Source organism: Eleginops maclovinus, chromosome 20 (genome assembly GCF_036324505.1).
Source record: "Eleginops maclovinus isolate JMC-PN-2008 ecotype Puerto Natales chromosome 20, JC_Emac_rtc_rv5, whole genome shotgun sequence".
Taxonomy (NCBI): Eukaryota; Metazoa; Chordata; class Actinopteri; order Perciformes; family Eleginopidae; genus Eleginops; species Eleginops maclovinus.
This window is the reverse complement of record NC_086368.1, coordinates 23,420,298-23,447,762: the sequence shown is the minus strand read 5'-3', so window position 1 is coordinate 23,447,762 and position 27,465 is coordinate 23,420,298. Positions and strand designations below refer to the sequence as shown.

Here is a 27,465-nt window from a genome sequence, read left to right as displayed (position 1 = left end):
TGTTTTGCTGACGTTGAGATGGAGGTTGTTGTCCTGGCACCAAGATGTCAGGGCTCTGACCTCCTCTCTGTATGCCGTCTCGTCGCCGTCTGTGATCAGGCCGATGACGGTCGTGTCGTCAGCAAACTTGATGATGGTGTTGGAGCTGTGTGTGGCCACGCAGTCGTGTGTGAACAGGGAGTAGAGGAGAGGGCTAAGCACACAACCCTGAGGGGCTCCGGTGTTGAGGGTCAAGGTGGAGGATGTGATGTTCCCCATCCGCACTGCCTGGGATCTGCCCGTCAGGAAGCTCATGATCCAGTCACAGAGGGCGCTGTTGAGCCCAAGGTCCCTGAGCTTACCTAGTGAAGATATCTATGAATGAAGTAGCAGTGAGTGACAACATTAGTACTGTAAACATAACAAATATGTATATAGAGTGGTGCAGGAACGAGTCCTAAAACCCAGAAGTGAGTTAGCATTTTGCCACTTCTGCTTCCCTCAGCTCAGAGTCAATGGGATTTCGGAAAATAGCTCGAAATCAGGTCTGTGGTTGACACAAATTCAAGAGACGGATCACGTTTTGTTCTACGACATTAAAACATCAGCAGTGACCCCGCTGATGATTTTTGAAGAGTTTACTTATCTGAAAAACGATTCGGCTGAATAGGACTACAGAAGTTGTCGAAGTTGGCTAAAAAGAAAAGCTTTGGTAAAATATATAAGTGCGCGAAAGTCAGTGCAAAAGATCTTAGTGCTGGTGTGATGTTGAAGTCGCGCGACCCCGCTGTACTCGTCTGTAGTTCGTTTATAGCATAACGTTAGCTTCGGGCGATTAGATTTATGATTCGAAAATGATAAAAGGGTACACTTGTGGAGATTATCAAATAGTATCGTTTTCCACATCTTATTATTTACAATATTCCAAAATCCTATGGAGAAATTGCATTGCTTTTTTGTCGAGGGTACCCATGCGCAGTTTACTTCCGGGTAGGCCTACACAAATACATCATCCCTGCACCACTTGCAAACAGCAGTTATCTCCTCAGTTGTAAAAAAAAAGTAGTTGTTAAAGGTTTAGCTTATTTGAAAGTGCTTATCTGCACCAGTCTTCCAATACTCTTAGTTTATATCTTCACGGTTTATTGCACATATTGTTAGCTAAATAAAAACTATGCAAACTAACACTACTGTGTAGAATCCATTTGTAGTTGAGGTGAGTTTTATTCTGACACCATTTCATCAATACGGTTGTGAAATTAACCCAGTCTCCTCACTCACATCTCCAAAAAGTTGTTTCCCACAACCCTGTTCAAATATGAGAGCAGCACTCTCGCCCTCCCCCTCTGCTTCCCTTGTGGTCACCCCAGTCCGCACTTTCAGCATTCCCAATCTCCCATTATCCCCACCAACCCCCTCCTCTCCCCTCCATCCTGCTCTCATTCCTGCAACCCCCCCACCCACCCAACACCAACTCATGACACCGCTGCCTCTCGTCCGCCACTGCTGCTCTCTCTCTCTCTCTCTCTCTCTCTCTCTCTCTCTCACACACTCATCTCTCTCACACTCATCTCTCCTGCCAGTTGATCTGAGCAGTGGCGAGAAGAGGAAGGGACTCGCGCCTGATTTTTAAAGCTCGGCATTCTGGGTCTGCGAGCTCTGGTCTCTCCTGCATCTAGGCAAGTAGCAGTATTGTCTGCTGTGGATGTTTGTGGTGCTGATGGTTTGGCTGCTCACTCCCTCAAATGAGCCAGCGGTGAGCAGAGGGGGGGTTCACATGCGTGTGTGATGAATGGCGGGGATAGCAGCGCAGACGATTTGACGGCCCGTATATAGGCTAAGAGGACGGCTCGAAGGGAGGTGGGGGCTGAAGCCGCGGGGATGGAGATGGAGATGGGGGTGGGGTGGAGTTTGGGTGTGGGAGGGGGGCAAGAAGGGGGGATGGGTGGAGAGGAAAGAGAGAGAAAGGGAATGGAGAGATGCAGAATACACTCACTCACTCACTCAAATCAAAGCTGGCTCCTGCTAGCCTGTCAAGCTAACGTAAACATATGTACACATGTATGACGTGTGTGTGTGTGTGTGTGTGTGTGTGTGTGTGTGTGTGTGTGTGTCTACACTTTATATGAAAGCAGCATTTATGGTTATTGCATCCACATATGCAATGGCATTGTCTCACCTGAACAAAAGAAATACTCTCACTCAATGTGCCATTCCTAAACATTAGAAGGAGGGAAAACAAGATGGAGAAAGGAAATCGAAGAAAGATTCAGCGGGGAACTCGATACTCTTGGCTTTGTTGACTTTTATCAGGCAGTAAAGGTTGTACAATGCTCTGTCCGCTGTTTGACATTACACAAGGTACAATGTTGTTTTTGTCAAGGCTAGGTGAGCACATTAGCAAGTGCCTTCCCAATGACAGATCCTTCCGGTTATACCAGTTGAAATACTCTATGACAAAGCTAAGTCTTCTTTGTCTTGCATCGGATTCACCCTACAGCTGACGTGGTAGCCACAGATCTGGATTAAAGATGTAGTAGTAGTTGATAAATCCATGGACTGATTTGCTGTTGACCTGAGTGGATGCTGCGAAAGTAAGGTAGCGCTCTGAGTGATGCAGCTTTATTAACCGAGGGTCCTGATGCATTCATTATTACATTGTCATATCAGCTGTCGAAAACTATATCTTTTTTATGCTTAAATTAAACCAATAGTTTTGGGAAATACGTATATATCTACTGTCACAGCAAGAGTTGGATGAGAGGTTTGACACCTGCTCTATGTGTTAAATGTGAGGTTGATCTAAGGGTGGGTTTAGTACGAAACAATAGGAGCTGAAGTGATGCTGGCTGGGAAGTTCTTTGTAAAGCTAACAGCATTAAAAGAAGTCAAAGGAATGCTGTCAAACAGAGAGTGAGTGATGGGTGGAGTCGCCTGGACCCCCCCCCCCCACTCCCTCTGCCCCCCCCCCCCCCACACACACACAATGAATTGTTTCGACAAACTTAACACTGACACAGTTGCACAAAAATGCAGGGTGGTGGTGAGAATTATACATTTTCACATGGGATGCATTTACAATATGGATGCTTATTTGTGCCTCTGTTTTCACACGGTTTAATTCTATCATACAAATGGCAGCTTTACACATCCGCATAAGGAGGTCGCATTAAATGATACCTTTTTAGTCTGAAAATTAACACGATTGAGTGCATATGATGTCAATACAGGTCAATTAACATAACATTTTGTAATATTAAAGCCTTGACAGTTTTCTTTAAATTACAATGTGCTTCTAATATTTCGTCCCAAATCAAAACACGAAGCTTTCTCTCTGTATAAAGCGATACAGTCTTTTAAATAATCAGAAAGTTGATTCAGAACCAGTCATTTCAAGTCAGTTGGAGCATTATAACATCAGTTTGTTTAATTAATGGTTTAATGCAGGGACGTTGTGTTGGACTTCATTTCGTTTTAGCTTGACTTTGTGTTTGGATGCTGATGCTTATAAACGCTGACATGGCAAATAAGAGTAACTAGAGCTGTCCTGTGTCCAAACTATTGTATACTATCAACTTAATTGTACAAATATTCCGAGTGTTGTACTATTGGTGTCCCTGTTTCAATAATTGGAAGTGCTCTCCTTGAAATATTTTTGCTGCCAATGTAAGATTTGGAGAGAGAAAAGCTACATTTGTTCCAAAGAATCAACACTCCAGTTGTGGAGCTGGCTCACCACCGCCCACATTAGTTTAATTTCTTCCAGCTGCGTGTTGCTCCTCTATTCCATATTAATTTAGAACAGAAATGTCCATCAACACCACGCTCAAAAGTCCAGCATACTCACATCTTTTAGTCGTCTTAATGTTGGGAGTTTCTTCATATAATTCCTGCTAAGAATTAGAATAAAGTTTGGGTTTGGGTCATATTTAAGTGGTATCTCACACATCACACGACCTTTGACCTTCCTCTTTTTTCCACTGCTGTTCCCCAACCCCCTCCTCTAACTTAAGAGCATAACAAAGGAATCCAACACAGAGTTTTTTTTCTTTCAAGAGTACCAGTTGGTCAGTTCGACTTAGCATAAACTGTTTCTTTTCGGTTAGTCTGAATTCTTTAACGAATCTTTTATTACTTTAAACATCTTTCTTTTGGATTCTTCCATAGTTGGCTCATTCCCAGTGGCATCCCAGTGGCTTTGTGTTACCCTGTTTCTTTCAGGGATGTAACACTTGTAAAAACTGCTGATGTGGAACTGTTGTAGGACATTCATTCAGCCCGAGCCTTGCCCCCTGCCCGGCTCTTCTCCCAGATCCAACTCCACACCTGCCTTCAGGAATTCTCCCCCTGACTCTTGTTTTCTCCCCATGTTGGTCAAGGATGAGTTGCCAGAGCATGTGTACGGATCTGAGTGTATAAGGACCATCAGTGTCAGGGATATGGCAACAAAAAAAAAGAAACAAAGGTGTGGCAAGGGAGGAAAAAATTAACTGATGGGATCTGTGAGAACAAGAAAGAATTGGGTGAACAGCTAAGAGAAGGGGAGGGAGAGAGCGAGAGGGAAGGAGAAGGGGGAGGTGGGCGGTTGCATGTGGGTGCATGTGAGACGGGAGACAGCGGGGCTCAGTCAGCGAGGGAGCGAGAGAGGGAGAGAAGCCCAACATTGGTGTGTGTGATGGTATGAGAAGGAGCGCATTATAAGCCAATGTGTGGATGCTGCTTAGCTTAGCCACCGTTAGCTTAGCATCACAAAGCCAAAGCTGGACAGAGGACAGACGCACGGGAGGAGGAAGAGGGAGGGCGGAAAAGGAGAAGGAAATGTGCACAGTATTTTTTCTTCCACTCATCCACACCTGATTGGATTTTTTTTTTCTATCTCCTGTCGTCGTGGTGTTGTTCTGTGGACTGTAAAGGGGACGGAGAAGAAAACCCCCCCTCCATCTGGCAGGTTCCCCTAACTGAGGTATTTTGCGTTTGATTTTGAGAAAAAAAAGGCTGAAGGGGTTTGCTATGATTTAATGGTTGGGGGTTGGGATGAGGGAGAGATGGAGAGGCAGGCGGTGAGGAGGGCTGTGCATCAGGCGGAAGGCATCAGGAGCGGAGCGAGGGAGAGATAGAGGCACAGCGCTGGCAGTAATGGAGGCTGATGTGTTGTGGTCAAACGGAAGCTGTGTGTGTCTGGCTGCGTCTGTCCGTCTCTATCTCAGGTGTGTGTTTGTCTGAGCCCTGGCTGGATGCCTGCTTGTGTGTGTGTGTGTGTGTGTGTGTGTGTGTGTGTGTGCAAAGTGTCACTTCCCGTGTGTGTGTGTGCAATGTCTGTATTAAGGCTGTTTTATCTGTTGACATGCTTCACCATATTGAAAGCCATAACCGCTGCCTGTCTGTCTGTCTGGAGCTGCCAGGATGCTAAGATTAGCTTCTGCCTCTCCTTCAACCTCCCTCTTTCTTTCTCTCCCTTTCCATCCATCTCGTGTCTGGATGACCCCCACCCCCCCTCATCTTCATCCCCTCTCCCTCCCCGCCCCTCTAAATGTATCGTTTTAAAGCTTTTCCATTTCCATGTTGCTGTAGGTAGGATCTAGCCCATGGTCCTTTCTGGGTGGAATAAAAAGACAAAGGCTGTGTGTGTGTGTGTGTGTGTGTGTGTGTGTGTGTGTGTGTGTGTGTGTGTGTGTGTGTGTGTGTGTGTGTGTGTGTGTGTGTGTGTGTGTGTGTGTGTGTGTGTGTGTGTGTGTGTGTGTGTGTGTGTGTGTGTGTGTGTGTGTGTGTGTGTGTGTGTGTGTGTGTGTGTGTGTGTGTGTGTGTGTGTGTGTGTGTGTGTGTGTGTGTGTGTGTGTGTGTCTCTCATCTCCTCATTGCGAGCCTCTTTCAGTCAGCCGGAGCAGTGAAAACACCCTCCCCCCCGACACAAAACACTCCATCCTAAATGAAAGGCATCCGTTCCAATAATAGGAAAACCAAAGCTAAAACTGCCCCCCTCCAGTGTTAAATGCCCTGTCACCCCCACATGGGGAGATTTTGGGGGTTGAAAAATCAGATGGGATGGTTGAGGTGTCATTGAGGATGGTCAATAAGCATCAAACCCCCCCCCCCCCGTTCCCATTTAATGCAGATACAAAACAAAAAAATTAGCCAGAATGTAGCTCGAAATTTGAGGGCTGGAAAATGATGGGATCTGCGGCCTGTGCTTTTGGTTGGATTAACCCTTTACTGGGACAGATGGCTCCATCCCCCTGCCGAGCTGACAAACCCCAGTTACACCCCCCCCCCATCCTTAGCTTTGTGTGTGTGTGTGTAGGCATGTGTTTCACCCCCCCAAAAAAAGAAGAACTGGCAGGCAAGCTGTGGCAAAGATGGTGGATGAATGTGTTTTGGTTTGGTAGTATGACGGCAGTCTGCTATGCCTCCCCTTGTATGTGTTGTTTGTGTGTGTGTGTGTGTGTGTGTGTGTGTGTGTGTGTGTGTGTGTGTGTGTGTGTGTGTGTGCATGCAGACGTGTGTTTTGTAGACATGCCTCGGTATCTTCTTGGAATATGTGGACTAGCTGGCGAGCTTGACATTCGAGCATGTTTATTGTGGAGATTTAGAGAATTGCTTCTGTAATAGCTTCTGCACAACAGTTGGCTCTTTCAGTGTTGCCAGATTTTCAAGGCAGAGCATCGACCCTGCGGTGTGATAATTATCATCCACCAGCTACATACAATATTCTTTATATGGTCACTTATTATACCAAGGCAGTTGTTGAAGTAAACCCAGCAAAACAAGCCACATTTGGTCATGCAGTGCTGTATGATTTACTGAGTAAATGTGGTACACTGTGATTCTGCACAGTGTATGGTTTGCTCTCTGTGTAGGATAATATAGTAGATGGTAGTCATGCAATGAATTTGACTTGGAAGTGAAATGACAGGATCCTTTGAAGGACATACAGCGGGCTAATTCAATCCACTACTAGGCCTGCCTTTAATGTAACTCAGTCATCACATTTCATTTCAAAGCAGCATGATTCAGTGCAAGGGGGCCATTTCATTTTCACTTAATCCAAGCAAGACTAAGGGGGAGCGTTTGCTTGCTATATGTCGAGGCTCCCATCTTTATTAGAGAGGGAGCCAGAGCCGTTAGCGTGCATATCACATTGGCCCACTGCTTCACCCCATCGCTCCTCTTTCTCATGTGAGACGTGCACAGACTGCGGACAGAGAAATGAGGGGTGCACACATCGTGCCTCAGAGAATACTGAAGCAGAAAGAGCCAGACTGTATCCTGTCAAACCTGTGAGGCCTCACCATTGTAACTGACTAGTGATATAACTGATGAGTTGAGTTGATAAAGAAATTGGTTCAATTCATATTAAAATCTGTTTACAGTAGTGTCGATTTAGATAAGTGACCTTATTTGCCCTTTCTACCCTGGTTCTTCTACCGGTTTGAAGCTAGCAGCTATATGCTATATTAGCCGACACACAAACTGTCAGGAAGATTCTGGGGCGGGGCTTCGTTTCAAAATCCTCATACCACCACCAATACCAGAGCTCCTGAAGTTATACTGATACCAATAGATTACATCTTTTAATGCCTTGGTTATCCTATTTCATTAATGCCTATTATGTGAATAGGATTATGAAGTAAAACATATGTATCTTAACTATTGGACTTCACAGCAGATACTGTAAAGGTTGGATCTGCTGTGGTAGCGAGCTAGTCACACGTAGCATTAAATCAAAGAATACTTGTTGTGATTGGCTGCGAGCAAAACCATGCTAAAATATGGAGGGTAGGGTCGACTGGAGAATATTTGATACTACTTGGTCCTGAGCTATTTTGGTTAAAACCGTGTACTTGTATCCAGCCGTAGTTGCATTGTTTTTATTAATTTAGGGAATATAAACGGTATCTGTGGTTCAACTGCATCAATTTTGATTTCCACATAGTCCATCCATAGTCAATGGTGATTTAATGGTTTGATTAAGGTTAGGAAATGTATGTACTTTTATTATAGTAGCATTATTCTCATTAGTGGCCCAACCCCAACACATTTAGCTTGGGTTTCATTGTCTTCAAAGCATTAGAGAATCTTCATTATCCTTCACATCTGGATTTTAGTACCACTCGTTATTTAAATTACAGCCAAGAGGAATGGAGCTGGAGTTGTTTGCTGGATTACTTGACGTCATCAACATCAGAGTGGCAAAATGGCATTTGGGCTTTTGGCAGGACTCTAGTCGGCGGCTTGAGAAAAAACACAGTTGTCCTCCAGTCAAACCCGAAAGCAGGAGAGTTTTGCCCGGCCACACAGGCAGTCGGAACATGTGCCAAACTTACTGGAGTCGGAGAAAAACACAAATGAGCAGATGAGAGACTGGGTGGAGATGTCTGTGGTATTAACTCTTAATATTCTTTGCATGAAAGAGTAGATGAATAGTGGCTTAGAGATTAAAGAAAGGGAGTTGCTGCTGTTACAGAATTGAACGACTGGAACAAATGAGAGGAGCAGAAAAAGAGGGAACAATCAAAACATGGAAAGGAGAAGAGTGAATTGGAGAATAAGCCAGGATGTGGGGGGGGGGGGCAGCAGAGGGACCACAAGTTGCCTGTGCTATGCTCTGGGTCATGCTCATGAAAATTGCAATCACGCTTTGCAGATCACTCGTCTTCTCTGACCTAGCACATGCATGGAACTGTTTGTCAATGATTCATGGATCTTATCCATCGTGCAAAAACAGAAAAAAATCCCCCAAAAACTGTCGGAAATTGTGAGTGTTCCCATTGTTCGCAAACTACTTAAAATGCACTCTTTCAAATGACTCCCGTACTGAGTGACATAAATGGCAGCGCACAAGCGAAATAAGCATAGCCGTGCCTATTAATAGAACAATTATGATAATGAATCATTGCTAAACACATTTATAATGGCCTACTTTTCACCCATGGTGCTGATCAGTTGACCATGGTGGATATGTTGAAACAAATCATCTTTTCTCCCCCCTTGTTTTGCGTGTCTTCTTTTTAATCCTGCGTTATGAATCGCCCAAGAAATGAAGCCACAATGCTCTGAATAAGAGGGGTTTTTTCTTTTTCCACCTTACCGTGCACGCCGCTCCTCTGAACCCGCTGACTTTTGAAGACAATATTTATCTAGGTCACACTGTGCATCTGTTGGTGTAGTGTGGGCATACTCTGAAGGCCTGCCTCTAATGGAAAGACAGATTGTGATGGAAAACACTGTCTAGATTATTCTGTGTTTGAGAGACTGTACGGTTTTCAATCCAGAGTGGAATAGCTTGCCTTTCGAGTGGCTATTTGTTTAAAATGATCAGAATCTTTCCTTATAATTGTCTCTCACTATTTAACTTGTGTAGACATATGACAAAGGGCCTCTAAGTGTCACAATATTTGGAACAGTAGGTGTGTTTTTTCAAGAGCCTGACAGACTTGTTTTGGTTGAGTCACTTCCCTACCTTTATGTTGACTCATTTCAGGTTCAAACGGCTGGGCGACAGGGCACTCATTTTTAGCCTTTACTGATAAGGAAGAAACTAAAACTGCATTACAGTTGTTTAAAATGGCACAAGGAATATTGAGACTACTTGTTACTTCTTATAAACATTAATTTACTGAATAGAAGCTGCAAACGTGCTGGTTTCATGCTCAGAAATAGCTGCAGTGTACGCGAACATTGCAAAAAACACTGGCCTTGCTTATTGATGATGCTGGGATGGCTCTCAGTTTTTGGATATTATTTAAGAGGCGTTGTATGCATTTTCTTGATACTGATACTGCAGAGAAACAGGAAATGTTGGAAAGGATTATAAGGGAGTGTTGTGTAGTGGAAGAATGAACAAAGCGGGTTTACTCCAAACTGAACATTTACTTTGTAGGAATGCAGCAGCTTACAAAAGTAATGGTGGTTGTAGTGGAAACACCTGCTTGACATCTCGTATTCTTTTCAACAACCGGAAAAACACAGAGACTTCAAAATAAAAGCATTTCCGGTCAAGCATTTCAAAATTAAATCAGGTAGAATGGTGCTTCAACATTTCTCCTGCTTAAATCAAACAAGTTACAACAGGGAGTGACCTGCAGCAAATGGTACGGCAAGGGTCTTTCTAACAAAGACACTTTTCTAGATCAATCCTAGAATATTTACATGGATCCCTTTTTCAACTCAACCTGCCCCAAAGGGCTACATAGGTACATTTTGGTGGTCGCATTTTCTAAGTTTGAAGATATAGTTTGTTTTTGGGTGTAGCAATATGTCAGTGATAGTCCCGTTAAATTATTATTGAGTGGAGAAAAAGGACCTTTTTCTAGTTCATCCAACGAACGGAAACCTTTTGTGTTTTTGGCACATTGTTCTGTGTTAAATACTTAACATAACGTCATGTGGAGCTTACTTTGGCACCTCAAAGCAAGAATACACCAAGAAAGACAATCAATCTTGACCGCTTTATTCAAGATGTCTATCTGATTATTTCCTCTAAGAACAAAGGTATATAAATGGATATTTTGCAGCTTCAGCTTGCCGATGTGGAACGAGTTTTAATTGTATTAATGTGATATTCAAGGATATTTAGACACCTTACATTCACCTGGATCTTTATTCTATTTGGTAGGACCAGCGTATCGCCATGATCACTCTTTATTCTCTAAAGCTCTGTCGCTGTTTTGGAATCTGCAAAAAGAGAAGGAAACCTGGTACCAATATAAAAGTTGTACATCACTCTGTTTCACTCTCATCTCTCAAACTCAAAGAAGCAGATTTAAGGGAGGCGAAGACCACAGTATGTTATGAAAAATTCCAAACTACTCCACCAAATTGGATCCAATGAAGATGTCAATCAAGAAAACTCCCCAGCCGCCAGCTACAAACCCAAAGTCGTCCAAGGAGTCAAGCCTAACATTGTCCTTGTGGAGGGAATTAAATGTAGGTCACAACTAAAATACAAGGCCAGGCCTAAGGGATGTGCGGGCCCAGGGTGCTCTGTTGCTCTGGGGGAACGCAAGCGTAGGAAATACACAAATTCTTCACACATGGTTATTTTTAGAAGCTGGAAAGGGTTGTGACTGCCTTCATGCCTGTACAGCCTCCCTTCACAGTTTTCATGTGTTTTGATGCCATCGAGTTAAAAAAAGACGGCTTATTTTATTACCATGTGTTTCCCTCTGCCATTTAACCTCAGTTGTTGCCAAACAGAGCGGATTGTCCTCGACATTTCATTAAATGATGGCCCTTCCGACTGTCCCCCTGAACTCTAGCGCAGTTGAAGTGATCATGATGTATCTCAGTCTTTCATCAAATTGACAAAGATGTTTCAGTGAAGCATAATTGAATAATGTAGTGATTTGGGTCCTTCATCAAACATCATTGTTTAAATATGATGTTCCTCTGCTCTCACAAACGTCTGCAATCTAAGCCTGAGCCTATCATGCCACTAGAAGGGTAGATGCTCCCTTAAAATAGTCTGGCAATTAAATATAGATGAGGAGCTTGGGTTTGTCTGCCAGTGAGCATTTGTTGTGTTTGAAGAGGTGAGGATCCTCCATATATTAGGTTCATTAAAGCAATTCGTCTTCTTTTATGGTGTTTAAATCATGAGTCCTATTTCTGCATTTCCATGTGGGTGGTTTGTTCAGTACAAAACATACACACACTCTTACCTATCATTTATTCTCCTTAAGTTAGACTGAGAGGCTCACTATTGTTCTGCACGAGCTGGAGAGGTGCCCCATGGTTAGATTATACAGCGAACAAAGGAAATACACGTCTGGGCTTGTATTTAAGGCGAAGGCAAAGGCTTTCTGGCAGAATTGATTGCAGAGCTAGATATTGTTCATAGATTTGTTATCGTTAGTCTACTTGATAACTAACTGCCTGGAAAAACAAGCTATTTACGATCGATGTTGGCATGCGTCATTCAATATGGCAATCCCCATTGTTGTCCTTGAACTTGCGTATGAACCTTAAACACCTCGGTTTGGTCAATTTGGTTAAGATGATGGAAAGCTGACCGAAAGGAGACATTTGGTATTGATTTTTCTGAGAGCTGAGTGATGGTGTAGACCAGCTGGGAAGGCCAAGGTCACAGCAAGGGTTGTGACCAGTTGCTGTCAGGTATTGATTGTGGTTTGAAAGACATCATGGTGTAACCGGATGCTCTCTGTAGTTGATAAGGTTCAATCCTGAGATACTGTGTGTTGGGGGGGGGTTTAATTGGCAGCACCAAGGTCACGGGTACTTTTGAAAAAGTAAAATACGGCTGAAATAATGTTTCATAAAAATGTAAAACTCTGAATTTTAATTATGTAGGGCTGTAGCATGTCAAACAGTCATTGTGATCTTAACCATTTAATTAGTAAACTTAAATCAATTTATGACCACTAAACACCAGAAAAACTCACAGGCTAACTCGCAGACCCAAAGCACTCAAATATAATCCGAAATATAATGTTTGCCAGGTCGTTATGGCACCTTGGTAGAGTAACTTCAGCACCACAGCTTTAAATGCATCTCTTGTATAAACTCCACCTATAGTTCTGATTTAGTTTTCTTTTCCAGAAAAGAAATAAGCTTTCCGGATATTAAATAGCTTCACTAATGGCTGGTTTACTTTGGCTCTGTGCTGTTGAAGGTTGAATCAGAATCAGAATACCTTTATTTGTTTTCATTTGTACAGCAGAAAGAGCCAAAGCTTAATAATATCACACCCAATATACAGAAATATATATATACAAGAATCACACAATTTACTAAATACACAAAAATGGACCTCAGAAACCATTATGAGGTATAGCAGCCAGGTACATTTTGCACAGTTATTAACACAGCAAGGGGGTGTTATAGTCAGTTTGTATATGTGTGTGGGGTCTACCGGGGGGCATGATGGTGATACAGTCTGAATGGAGCTTTGATTGCAGGTAATCAGTTTTGAAGTGATTCAATTTGCAGGTTGCACATTTATCAGTTTATTCATTTGCATTTCCTTACTTGAAATTTCGAAAAAAAAATGTCCAGATGCTTGGATTGTGTTGGCGTTCCCATCACTACCTCAATTTTATTTGTGGCGCTATGGGTGAGAACGCTTGATGAAGGTGTGGTCATAATTAAATATCCTCAGTAGTCACATCATAGTCTCACTGGTTTTGAAACGGCTGACTCTGTAGTTGTAAGGCTTACCACAAATGGTTTAATTTGGTCCAGAACATCACAACATGAACACACAAATCAGCACCCAAAGACAGACGGAGTGTGATTTTCCACCGTTTATGATTATATTTGACCAACGCTATAATTGCATTCTGTATAAACCACAGCGGTTGCATGCCAGTGCTTGTGGACGTGCTTCATGAGATTATTAGGTAAGGAGAAAAGAGGCTTGTGTTATTATGTGTTAGTCATATTCTTCTTTGTAAAAATGTATAATATTGAGTTATATTATCGTGCAGATTGGTGTGTGTAGAGGTCTGTGTGGTTATACTGTAGCCGCATAGTGTCATTTCATACCGTTTAATGAAGATTAACACGGTACATGCCTACCAGTTGTGAATAAATGTCTATGCTCAGAGGCTACGGATTTCTCCACTGCTGCCTTTCGGATGCTGCAGGATAGGATGAACTGAAGGGGAAAATGTTTATAAAAGCACTGTAGGAAGCAGATACTGTAAGAATTCCCCGCATTAATTCATAGATCAATGCTCACTGATTTACTGACATTTCAGCCAGGGAAGGAGATGGCTGGGAGGTCAGGGAGTTCAGAAGCTTAGCAGCCTGGAGATAGACACTGTTTCTATGCCTTTGTGCTCTCACTGGGGGACTATGGAAGCACATGGAGGAGGAATCTATACATTGTAAGAAGGATTTGAAGAATCCTTGATAATACAGGAAGCTTTGTGGATTCAGAGAACTGAATTATGCTTTCTGTTGTGCTCATATTGTGGTCTGATGCGCTGCTGGCCCTGTACCAGATATTGCGAGGAAGTGACATTTTTATGGTGCCTCTGAATGTAGTCGGAGTTTTAGGATTCTTGCCTTTATCGGCTGCTGGTACTTGAACCAGGGAGTACGGGATGAATAAGTCCAGGTAAAATCCGTAGCAAGGTCCCCTGGGTGGGGTTTTATCAGGAGGGGCCTTGTTAAAGTCAGCTGTCATCTATTTCGTCTTAATCCCATTAAGAGACAAGTTATTATTAGTGCCCTCTGGATACCCCTACCAACACCTCTGATAGGGTCAATAACAGCATGAATACCGATGGGATTGGCAGGTAGGTATTGGAAATATTGACTAATGTGAGAGGCACAAGGCATTACTTTTCTGGACCCTAATCCTGTTGGGTCCTTAGGCCTGCAATGATTGTAGCTTGGTCCAGTTCAGAAATAACACCTGGGAAACACCACATATTAAAATGGTCCCGACATGTATCGTTGTGCTAATTTAGCTGTGCAAGCGTTGAGACAGAGGAGAAAAAGTCTTGTTTGTAATTTTTCTAAATTGGGTAAATCCAGCTTTTGCTGCCTGAAAAGAGTATAACACAGTGAACCATGTCTTAACTTTTAATGAGCCTTCAAACTGAACTTCATGCCTCATATGTTATCTGATTTTCCTACTCTGAAGGAAGTGTTCACCAATATATCAACAATATATTGCAAAGTTAGTCTACAAATCGTAGTATGGTTTCTTAAAGGCTGCATTGGGTGTGGTAATTTGCATGTATCCACTCTCATAATATCCATATATCTGTTGATAAGTCATGAAAAATCTCATTGCGTAAGTATTTTGTGAAAGCAGTGCCTTTGTTGTCCCAATATCGAGGTATTTTGTCAAAATGTTAAATTTTCTCCATATCACCCAGCCCTACCCTGCAGCAACACAACCCTGCAGTCTCTTGTGTTGTTTTTCTGAAGTGCTTGGTCTGAAAGTGGCCTTACTCTTAATGTGTTTCTGGAGACTCGTTCAAAACCCCACTGGCCGAGTGTCTATGTTAGTCGCATTAATACTTTATTATCTAACGGACCAAACAATGAGGAACATTAAAGGTCTCGTATTATGCTATATTTGAATAATATTTTGTAGGGCAATATCTGTACAAAACATGTCTGTGAAGTGTTTTGCTCAAAATACCAAACAGAGCACCCATTGCAGCCATGCCTCATACCCTTCTATTTCAGCCCTGTTCCTGAAGTGCTGATTCTGTGATTGTCGATCTAAATTTGAGCGGACCTGAAGCTGGCCACGCCCCTTTGCAGCGTCATGCAGCTCTCTCTCCTCTGTGAATGTTTTCTACCAGGAGAAGATACTCAGCTAAACGCTGCCGTGATGAAACGCCATATTATGTCTCAAACCACATCAAGCATTATTTCTGAAACACTTCTCAGTGTTTACCACTAGAACAGACATTATATGTATTATATATACAACAACTCTAATCCCTCCTGCAGACATCCTGCTGAACACACAGAGACACAGACGTGCTGCAGAGGGGATTCAGCTTGCGACTGTGTATTGCGGACGATAGGTTGGTGTCACGTGGACGAGACATTGCCAGGAGTTCAATGTAAAGCCAGCCGACATTTCTGATATGACGTCATATCGGCAGCGAATCTGGATCAGCTCGTTTGTACCCCTGTTTTTAGAGATGTGGGTAAGGAGGAATAGAGATAGGGTTGTATTTTCTGATACGTTGTGAGTCTACTTAGACACTGGGGACACATATTTATGTATAAAAGACAGCAAAAAGGGCATTTTGCATAATGGAAGACTTTTAAGAGAACAAATAGCACACAACATAAGTGATGGTGACTTTCAGAATAAAAGTTAAACAATTAATATTACAAAGGGAGAAATGGTAACACAGTGGTTCTGTTTTTGTGGTCTGGCTTAAATGTGCTAGCCTTTCTTCTAGTCACTAGGGCTTGTGTAACTGTAGATGCAGTGCAGAGGTGCTGAGCCCTAAGTCTCATTGTGGGTTGCTAATCTGATCACCAGGTGGTTCACAGCACAGACAGGACGGTTCTCCCACTGTGGCTGTTATGGTAATGGAACTGTGTGTGTGTGTTGCAGGGGAGATGGGTGCATAAAGCTCCATTAAGTGATTACCCTCTACCAACAGCCCCTGTTTAGCCCCTAGACCATGCCATTTGTTGGCCATGCACCTCCTCCTCATTGTGTGTGCGTGCGTGCGTGCGTGCGTGCGTGCGTGCGTGCGTGCGTGCGTGCGTGTGTGTGTGTGTGTGTGTGTGCTAAATGACAGTGGGTGGAACAGCTGCTGATTATAACATGAGGTGTTTCCTTCCTAACCCTTTTTGTACAATTGCAAGCCAAAGCATGTTTGCCACACACACACACACACACACACACACACACACACACACACACACACACACACACACACACACACACACCATGTCACCCTTCTGGAACTGTTAGTGTCGGAGTCGACCCTCTGCTGAAGGGGGGGAGGCGGCTCAGCACTGCGCCCTCGTCTGTGCGAAGGGAAGGCAAGGAATAGACATAAATATAGAGGGACAGAGGATTATTATTGACGTTTGAACAGGAAACTCCTAAAATCTTGTGAAATAAAGCAGTTTAACTTTATCTTTGGACGTTTTAACAGGCTATACATTCTTGTTCCTAACCCTCAACCAATAAGAATGCATATTTCACACATAAAATAATAAAGCTTTATTCATATAACACTTTTCATAAATGACATGCAGCTCAAAGTGCTTTACAGAAAGGCATACATCACAAGTTAAAAACAAACAACAAGACCAAATTCAGATACATGCAGCATAACAACAAAGTATAACATTTGAACAGATTAAGAGATATATTCTAGCAAAGGTATGGTAATATAATAATAAACGACACGATTTTTAAAAGACCAACGTAAAAGGAATGTCGCTATTAAAACTGTTACGTAAATAATACAAATTAAAACCCTTTAAGACCAATAAAACAATATAAAAGTAGGTAAATAATAAAAGACCATTTAAAAGGAGTGCTAATAAAAAGCTAATCTAGAAAAGTGTGTCTTTAGCTGTCGTTTAAAAATATATATATCACTTTCCTCGCTCTCAAACTGATATTTTTAAATGGTGTTTTGAGGGCTCAAACCAACAGAATTCTGGCCTTTAGCCTGTGCTCTTAATTAGAGGCTGCTGATTCACTGCAGATTTAAATCTTGAGTGTTAAAATATGCCTGATTAGTATGCCACAGCCCGACATCTTTACAATATGCTTAATTTCAATCGGCACTGGAGTTATGCACTCTGCCTCCCAACTGTCTGTTGGATTCCTGTAGAGAATCAAATAATGCTAGACTAATTGGCTCGCTGCTTAAAATGTGCAACCGCGCTGACAGCAAAGTTAGGCTTTAGATGAGTTTCTGTGCCGCATACAGGGGGTGGACGAAATAACAAGAACACCTGCACAATATATTATGGTCTCATACAACCTTACAATACATATCGACTCTGTGAAGCGGCATGAAGTTTGGTGCTTGTTAGTCGAATATTAGTTTGATGAAGGGAGGGATACACTGTGTAAAAAATCCAAACACAGACTTGCATCTTGTTCTGTTAGGCACAGCCCGAATGTATGATGTAGGCTAATGTAATTAATGTACAGTATATACATAATGCAAAATAACGTTAATGTTACAGCAAAATGGTTAGGACATTTAAAGAGGACATATTATGCTCATTTTCAGGTTCATATTTGGATGTTCTGCCTCTACTGTAATGTCGACATGCTTTAAAGTTCAAAAAGCTCTTTATTTTTCTCGTATTGCCTGTGCTGCAGCACCTATTTCCACCCTCCATCTGAAACCCTCCGTAGAGTAGCAGGCTCTGTTGTGATTGGTCCACCACTTACAGATGTCCCGCCCCTTCGCCTATCACGTACAATGTGTTTGAGGGCTAGCCAATAGAAGCGCGAGTGTTACACTGATGTCACTATGTTCAGGAAGTAAACAAAGGAGTCCAATGGAAGCATTTCAGGCAGCGTGGGGGGGGAGAGAAACTCCCTCAGGAGGGAACACAGGGATTTTAGCCTTGCAGGCCATTTACATGCACAACACACCTATATAACACACTGTAGGAAAGAGATAACCCCCAAAACACAAAGTCCTCTTTAAAATGTGCCGTAACTATCTGGCAAATTCGACTCAATAAAAGGCCATTGTTTTTTGGCTGGTGAAAATGAAAATCTACTGTGGCTACTTCAGTTCTTGGCTAGTAAACGAGGCTTATCGTATTCTGTGAGACATAAAAGCAAGCAGCATGAGGGTGTGTGTTTTACATTTAAAAATCATGTGTAAATTGGGGGCTGACATTTGAAAGAAGAGTGTTTTGAACGCCGTAGTTTGACAGAATTTGGATTCGGTTTGCTTAAAGGATACACTACTATGGCAGCACTAAAGAAAATGTGGTTCAAGCTTGAATCCTTAATATAAACTCCCAGTAAACAATTTAGTCGCTGCTTAATAAGCATTGCCTTTATTGCTCTGCCTTGCAAGCGAGCTATATAAACAGATTAATAAGAATACTAACTGATTTAGAGCACTGTCATTGTCAGGATTAATGCACTCCGTATAATCCTGATCACTCTCAATGTTTTTCTCCCTCTCCCGGTTCTTTGCAGCCTTCTCCCACTCTCATTTTTCCTGTGCATGCATCATTTATGCTTCCTGGTACGAAGCAGGCCTGCGAGTCATGCCTCTGTTCATATTTCGGTCATGGAATTGAAAAGGGAGTTTGTGAAGCTTGAGGAGACCATGTAAAGGACTGCGTCATCACCGGAGGAAACACTTCCCCACATACCTTCCCCGCATCCCTCTCGCTCTCTCTATCCTTCCTCTGTTGTCCCTGGCAACAGCAGAGACCTGGTGGCATGATGCATGGAGACACAGAAATGACTTATTTCCTTTGTTGTTGTTGTTTTTTAAAGAACATACAGTCTTAGTGGATTTATTGTTGTGTATTATACAGTCACAGGCTGCTGGAACATTTGCTGTGTGTGTTTGGGCGTGTGTGAATGTGTTTCGCTGCAGCAGTAGTGGCTCTAAGCTCCCTGCTCACAGTACGACTGGCAACTCTCGTTTCCTTGATCATCTTCCTGAATTGCTAATGACGATTTTTTTTTTTTTTTTTTTTATCACACAACGCCCACCCACCAATCTCAGCTGGTGAAGATGTTGAAGCTGTTAAGCTGTGAGCCAGCCAGCTTTAGGCGAACACCCTCACAGCAAATCTTCAAGGCTTTTCATTGTGTGTGCCAGTAGCTGGATTATGCTAACACTTAGCTTTGGAAGTGTCACTCCTTCTCTGTCTTCCTCTGCATTTTAGTAGTCGAGGGGCTCCAATCCCAACTGTAGGAAGAAGCCTCTTTAAGTCCCAACCTGCTTTTCTGTCTCACCCACAGCTCGGTCAAAGGAGCTTTTGTTTGGTATTGAATTAATGAGGCCTATAGCGATGACCGCCTCTCACACCTGGGTATGAGCCAATGCTTTTCCATCGCTTTTTGAAACACAGGTCACAATTCCACTTCCTGTTTGGCTTTCTAAGAGCAGCAGTGTCTAAATGGAGTCCAATCAATGGCCACTTTTGTGTGGGAAGCAAACTGACAGTCGGTTGAGGGCTCTCCGAGGTTGACATTCTGTAAAAGGCTCGGTGCCTGGGAATGAGCGAGCTATTTGTTTGAAAGACTTCAGAAGGGATTTGTTTGACTATAGGTCAATTTCCTAATACTGAATGAGTGTCTGGTCACAAAAAGTGGAAGTTTGAATGCTGGTGATGAACAGGAAGATTTGATATGTCTTGTACAGTAGCTTATAGCAGATTTAACATAAAGGCAGGCTGGGATTGTAGAAGTTGGAGGCTTGGTCTGATCCATTGAACTGAGGAATATTTTGTGTGAGAAATTCTGTGTTTTTTTCTACGTGCTCTCTTCTGCTTGCATAGAGTAAGGATATACACATGTGTGATTTATTACCCGTGTCACTGAGCGTGGCTGCAGTGGGAGCCTCTCCCCCTTATCCCCACACATCTATTTTTACCAGCTTATTGCCTACCAACCCACGGGAGACGGGAGTGATTGGGAGATAAGACGGATAAATCAAGGGAGGGAAGGCAACGGAAGGTAGCAAAAAAGGGAAAGCCCTCCGATGTCGGGAAACAGATGTCTGTCAGAATAAGATAAGAAAGATTATTTGCCATGAGCCGTTGATGCTCGCATTTATTGCATTTTTCCAAGCCACCAGTGGAATTATTTTCTTTTTGTAGAACACGAAAAGGCTGCACAATATGAGGAAAAATTGCTATATCATTGTTGAATATCAGGATAATGATATTTACATGATAAATTAAATAGAAATTAAAGTAAAATCAGTGTTGCTTTCATTGAAATACAACAAATTGCTCTAAAATTATTTGATAATTTTTTTACTACATCAATTTATTGAACCTTTTGAACACTGGAATGAACACAAAATAATAAAGAAAAATGTTACATTTAAAAATGCTCATCTCTACTGAAACTCTCTTTCAACAATCTCAAAGAAGCCTATTTGTGCAAGTAGGATTTAAAAAACCAATATATTGTACAGTCATTGTCAGACAAAAGTGTGGAAATGTGCACCGGTGAGGCAAACATTGAATGATTGAACAGAGCAAAGGAAGAAGCATCATCATGACTTCTACCGTCAGTGAAATAAGAGGGATGTAATCTCACTATTGTCTCAGCTGTAACGCTGTTTACCATTGACGCAACACCGGCCAACTGTCAGCAGTCATTAAAGACGGTGCTAGATCTAACAGGCTACATGCCAAACGACACACACACACACACACACACACACACACACACACACACACACACACACACACACACACACACACACACACACACACACACACACACACACACAAACACAAACACAAACACACAGTCACTCCCTTTTTTCCATCGCAGTCGAATATGGCAAGATCCCACTTGCTACTACGATACCTCACACTGTTCCCCCAGTGTGAAGGACAATCATAGCAAACATTAACCATTAAAATCGCTCATTTATATAGCATTTTGAATACAATGTCCCAGAAATGTTGTATGTGTAAGAATGAATTTCTGCTAAACCAGTTTTTTAATGATGTCTGGAAATGGGAGTGACTTCTAAGATAATAAACCTGCTTCAGTGAATTTTGACACGCCCCGCTGCCACTGTAACCCTCCTCCGTATTGCTTGATATTCATTTTATTTAGCTAACTTCCACCTTGTCTCCGATCTGTTGTTCAGGTACAACCCGCGGCCCACGTGACGGAGAAGTTCCTGGCGTGGACTACAACTTCCTCTCTGTAGAGGAGTTCCTGGAGTTGGAGAAGAGTGGGACCCTTTTGGAGATTGGAACGTATGATGGTGAGTCAGACAATCTCACACACTTGCCTGGGTGCAACTTCTAAGTATGAAAACTGTGTAGGGGGTTAAAAGTTCTTTCCAATATCTAGAAAATCAACAGCAAACATCAGTGGATTAATGTCCTGGAAATAAAAAAGGACTCCATTCAAACCCACATCATCTGTCAATGACGTAAATCCACACTTCTAGTAGCTGATAGTAGGAGTCAATGCTAACTTTGTTAACACATCTATGACTTAGTTATGCTGGTCACTGACCTTTTTTGCCATGACTAATGCCAAGACGCTCACGACTTGGCACCATCTTGATTAAACCCTTGCTGTGTTGAAAGCTAGTAGGAGTTCAATGACGCGACTATTACTCCTGCTCTTTGTGCGTCTATCAGGGAACATGATTCAATCGTCTAATGTCATGATTTCAGACAGGTGTGCCAGCTTGCATGTCAGATAATAACCAAGTCCCTCTGTACTTTCAGCCAGGGTTTAAACTCACCCTCCCCATGGTACATTGTCAGAAAGTGTCCCTGTCCGGGCCGATCAGCCGGCTCCTGGACAGGTGCAGCTGCCGGCACAGCAGGAGGGGAGAACCACTTCCTCTCTGCCTCGCGCCGGCACTCAAATCACGCCCGCCCCCGCCTCTGTCAAGTTCTGCTGTCAGTCCCTTTGAGTCAAAGAGCGCGTTTTTACCGGATTCCGTTTGCGTTGACATTTAACAATCACATCGGATAAAATCCATCGCAGAACAAACACTACATCATAGGGCAATGCATTAGGAGGACAAGTTTTTCTCAAATGGAAAAGTTGAAATTCTCCTGCTTGTTTGGTATGCACCGCTATTGCTATCACTCTGTCCGGTGTATATGTTGGTCCGAGAGTTTTCAGCAACATGTTTACCTCCTACAGTATCTGGAGCGGTTGTTGAAAGCAAATCTCAGAAATGTTGTAAAACACTGGCTGATGTAGACGAGAAAAAGTCAGTTTAAAGGTTGAAAGAGAAGCTGTCAAAATGTTGGTACGCTTTGTGTTTTATGTAAGGGACATAGCAAATGTATATTCATAAAATATTCATGTGGCGGATGTGATATGGATTTGCTGGGCATTTGGCAGTGTTAGCGTTTGGTTGATTTGTTCTGGGTCAGCGCAGACACAGCCTTTTAGATCAGGTCTAAGGTCTTTGGGGTCGTTATGAGTGATCGGCTGTTGTCGTGTAATACTGTAATCGCACACACACCACACATTATCCTATGTTTTATCCTAAATATGTACACAGTTGTCAAGAAAGTGCTCCTTTCTAGCTGCCAGAGCTCAAATAGTTTGCTTGTGTTGGTAGATACATGTGTAATGTGTGAGTTGTCTAGTCTTCGAAAGTTTCATAGTTCTTTCCCAGAGCAATCATCACCTTTTTCTACCAGCCAGTAACTTTCCAGGAATAAAAACATTTGAATTTATTTTAGGAGTTTGTTCCTGATGCCCCTGAAGACAGTCCCTGCACATTAGACATTCAAATGAAAACAAAATGATGGTTTTGTCTCATAAACGTTAACACTGATTATGCATTTATTCATAATGATGCTATAGTTCATCACACAGTAGGATGAAAGGTAGGGTTCTCTATTTTAAAAAACACCAAAAGTACATTTTATAAGGAGGTGAAGAACTGTTGAAACCCGCTGAAGACAACAAAGTAAAACAAGTAATAACTTCAGTGATCGTGACACATTGAAAACAAAGCATGCGTCACACTGAGCACACAACACCCTGCTGATAAACCCAAGTCATCACTGAGTGGACTGTAAACAACAACACCACCATGTCCCCCCGCCATTCAGTCAGATAATGTTTAATTAAGTGTCTGCTGTGTCCACTTTGCTTGCTCACTGTTCCATAACAATGGATTCCCCTCAGACGGCAGGAGAAGCACACAGGAGCCAGTGATCTCCTGACTGGCAACGAGCTCCCTCTCTCCCACTGATGACCGTATGGAGTTCTTTCTCAGTGTCTTTCTCACACTTTGAAGGCTTTCTGAAAAGACTCGCATTTCAGATATTTTCTTCAGGTTTTTGGCTGTGAATTGTCCGTTAAACATGGGGGATATTCAAATTAGAACTCACTTAATTTAGTTTGTAAGATTAATATATGTTTTGGTGACACAAAATGTGTTTACTTTAGGTTGAGACTGAAGAATACTAAAATGATCATTACAAATATCTTTATCCATTTTCATTATCTCGTTTTACCTCTAAAACTATTAACGTTAGATTATGCAATAAATATAATCAAGCTCAAATGTTGGGGTTCATCAATAAAACATGTCTTATCTTTCAGTCCAGAATTACACTAATACCATTTTGATGGGACTTCAGGCACATGCTAAATATGTAGACAGGTTTTATCATTGCAAACCTGATTTGAAAATGTGCTTATAAAGCGTTCAAAATGGCTGTTGTTGTTATTGTTATCAATTACCCCTGTGCTTTTCCTGTAAGGACATGCCAAAATGTCTATTTGCCTTTATTTTTTTGGATGCTAAGGCTGTTAAGATGAAGGCTTTATATCTGGCTTTATATTCTGATTCTCAGATGGTACAGTCTGCTGAGGTCTTTCTGTTCTAACTTTGGATGAGAATGACTCAGTTTGTGTAAAAAATACTGCATGTTTTGTTCTCTCGCCTTTGAAACTGTCAGTTTAGCTGAGATGTGGTACTGGCACTGAAGGACAATTTGGCTGAAAACTGTTTTACTAAATGTCAATTTAATTACCTTGAAGTAAAACTACTACTTTTCTTGCTAACCGAATATAATATCCACACTGGTTTTAAGAGACGACAAATAATGTGTTAGAAACAGTTGAGTAAAACAGTAATTAGTTATAAGTTGAGACAAAGTAGTCTGAACTTTTTTTGGGTCAAACAAGACAGACTTTTTCCCACAGACACACACACAGCCACAGCTCTTTGACCCCTCCTACTCAAAAACCCCTCTTTTCTTCGTAGTTTTTTTTAATCCCTGCCTCCTTCTTTCGTTGCCTAGGTAACTATTATGGGACGCCCAAGCCACCGGTGCAGCCCCCCGGTGGGAAAGTGATTAGCAGTAGCGGTAGCGGCGGTGATGCCCCACTGCCAGACGGGCTCAGCGGAAGCCTTCCGGGCTCTGAGCACTCCACTCCCCGACGCTCCAAGTCCTACAATGACATGCAAAATGCTGGAATAGGGCCTGGAGAGCAGCAGCAGGAGGACGACGAGGACCTCCCGGACATGAACAGTAGCTTTACAGGTATGTACCGAGGCAGGAGGACGGGGGAGAAGGGGAGAGGGAATAGTTGTGGATAGATAATGTGAGCATTGTGTAGTTGAGGATGTCAGGGGGGCAAATGAGACCAGGCGTGTTGAATCAACATGATGTGAAGTCATAACAGTAGAAAGTGTTGTTTCTATTTTAATTTTGAATATTAAAGAGGCACGTCACACATTGTGTTCAGCTCTCTTTTAATGAAGAGTATGACTCAGCCTGTTTCCTGTGACTCTTGGAGGAGCATAGTCAGGTCTTAGAGTTAACCATTTGGTGTTTATAAACAGAAAGCTGGCATCTACAAAATGAAAAGTTTGAAAGCAAATGTAGTTACCAATTATCCAATATGTGCATCATCCAGTTGCAGTGTGGGAATCTGAAAGTCAGGATCTCAGCCCCCTTTTTTCTTTATAGATGTATTTCTCTCACATCTCAAACTTTATACAGTTGCTAAACTAAATACCTGGAATTCCCTTTTACTTAAATACCATTAGGTGTTTTATAAAGTTGGTAAGACTTATAAAGGGAGACTACTGTGATGGACGTTTGTCCTCGTTTTCAACTAAACAAGTCGTTAATGTGAACATTTTTGACAGGTGAATCAATAATCAGAGCAAGCCTTCACTACCAAAACTAATGAGAAGATACACTGAGATTGATCACACAGGAGTGTAATGCAATGTGACTGCTAAACCTCACAAATACAGTTGATTTGAAGTCTCCTCTCCTCCTTCTTTCTGGCTGCCTGGTTGAGCACAGATGTGTTGTTTCTCTGTTGAGCAGTATCACACACTGAATACAGAGCCAAGGTCCAACAACAAACAGCCACTCAGGGAACATTTGAAACACATTCTGGAGCCAGGTGTCAACAGCAGTCAGTCTCCAATGGATTATGCATGATTTACATTTATTTGGATATAAAATACCACACCGGAACAGGCCTCAATGGCAAACAGTACAAGCTAGCTGGCTTCTCTTTCTAGGGTCAGCCTTCTCAAAAATGTTGCCTGTCAACTGCTTTCCACTTATTCTGGGGTTATCATCATTGTCTTCGACTAGCTGTAGTATTCCATATTTTGCAGCACTTACATAATGACTCACTGTAGCTGGTGTGGACACCTTTTTAACAAGCAGACCTGCAGTCAGAGTACACAGGCAGCTGCTTGTAGAGCTGTCTTCAAAAGCACCCTGAGAACATGCTGTGTTCTGTTTATTTTGGAGTATAACACTAGAATGCGATCCCGCTCTCTGCAGCTCCGATAGGCAGGGGGAAAAAACAACAGTATAGTTGCGACGGATAAAGTGGGAGGGGATGTAAGTGGAGACTAGGTAGCAGGAAATTAAAAGGGAGGAGGGAGTGGCTGGGGAGGGGGCATGTGGGCAAGGATTGGTCAGAGATGGAAGGGGTTGTGTTTTGTTGAGGACGATGAGCTCAGAAAAATGAAGAAGTAGGAGAAAGAGGACAAAGAGAGCGGAGAGGGAGCGGCAGAGAGAGAAGGACAGAGCTTTAAAGTGGTGAGGGGCTACAGCATACAAGAGCTTCTTTCATCTGTGAGTAAGTGGTCTCTGGGTTTGACTACATCTGCCTGTATCCATGCATCCAAAAATGTTAAATAGTGCCCTCTAGCTGCAAGAAGAAGACCGAGCAACCTCTGGATTGCACTTATTCGAAATGTAGTATTTAAGAGATAGAGATTTTATTCAATATTTCAAAATGTTTGAAAGTATGATGCTGAAATGAATCCTGTTTAGGCTCGGTAAACTCTACATTTGAATGATATGTTATTATCTCTCGTGTTTTAGTGGGCCAGTAGGCATTTTAGGGAGGGTAACTCAGCCCTAAAGCTGTCCCTGCCATGTGTTTTTGAGAAGGTGGGACCAAAAGTTGTTTATTCGCCGTCTGTGATTGTGCAAGCTCTGAGGGGGCCATCCACTCCTGTGAGTGTGAAAATGAGATAACAGGAAACTAGGTGATAGCACTTCACAGGCCATGCTTTCAGGTGTTAACTGCCCACTCAGCAGTCTTTAGCTGGAGTTAATGTCTCTATTGCTGTGGGAAGTGTAACACCATAGTGGGATTTCAGTCAAAAACTACTGGTTTGGAAAGTCCTTGACCAACACTAAAAACAACTCAAAAGGATACTCTATTCAATGTTACATTTGGACTGCTTAGCTACATTTATTTTCATTGGTTTCATTGAACATGATAGAAAACACTGTATTTATTATATTTTATTTCATATTTTTGTCAAGTTAGCAAAACTTGCTTAAACCTGTGCTGTATTTAGTGATATCATGCATTTTAGAAATAACTATAATCTAACGCAGGGCAACGTTTAGAAAGCCATTACGTGTTTGATTATTTTAAAAGACTCCTCCTGTTGCATCTGAGTTGTTCCCACTGCTACTGTTCTGTTCCTGAAAGGGTTTTTTCACCAAAAATATCTCCACGTTTCCCTGAATTCTTCTAGGAGATTCTAGTGAATTCGACGAGATTCCTCACTCAGTGCGCCCCTTCGCCCCCCACAAGAGTGACCCGCCCTACATTGGGAGAACCCCCTCACCATCGGCCACCACGGAGAGCACTCAGCAGTCAAACTCTAACCTGAGCCATCCTCCCCCGGAGGACCCTCTGGGACCTCTGCCTGACAACTGGGAGATGGCCTACACCGAGAACGGAGAGGTCTACTATATAGAGTAAGTTATCCTCGTAAAACAGCGTGGCACTGCTCGTTTATTCACTTAATATGTCCTGAAAGTTCCGGAGAAGTGACTTATAACATTTAGTTC

The 27,465-nt window shown here is 42.4% G+C and overlaps 1 protein-coding gene across 3 annotated transcripts in view; it reads left to right on the top strand.

The window, feature by feature from the left end:
• Positions 1-27,465, top strand: part of LOC134882778 (membrane-associated guanylate kinase, WW and PDZ domain-containing protein 1-like) — a 127,818-nt gene that overhangs the window by 62,239 nt on the left and 38,114 nt on the right. For all 3 annotated transcript variants that reach the window (XM_063910713.1, XM_063910711.1, XM_063910712.1), the window contains exons 3-5: positions 21,270-21,389; positions 24,418-24,660; positions 27,147-27,372. In XM_063910713.1, coding sequence (XP_063766783.1) covers positions 21,270-21,389; positions 24,418-24,660; positions 27,147-27,372 — 589 coding nt within the window. The remainder of the gene's footprint in view (positions 1-21,269; positions 21,390-24,417; positions 24,661-27,146; positions 27,373-27,465) is intronic.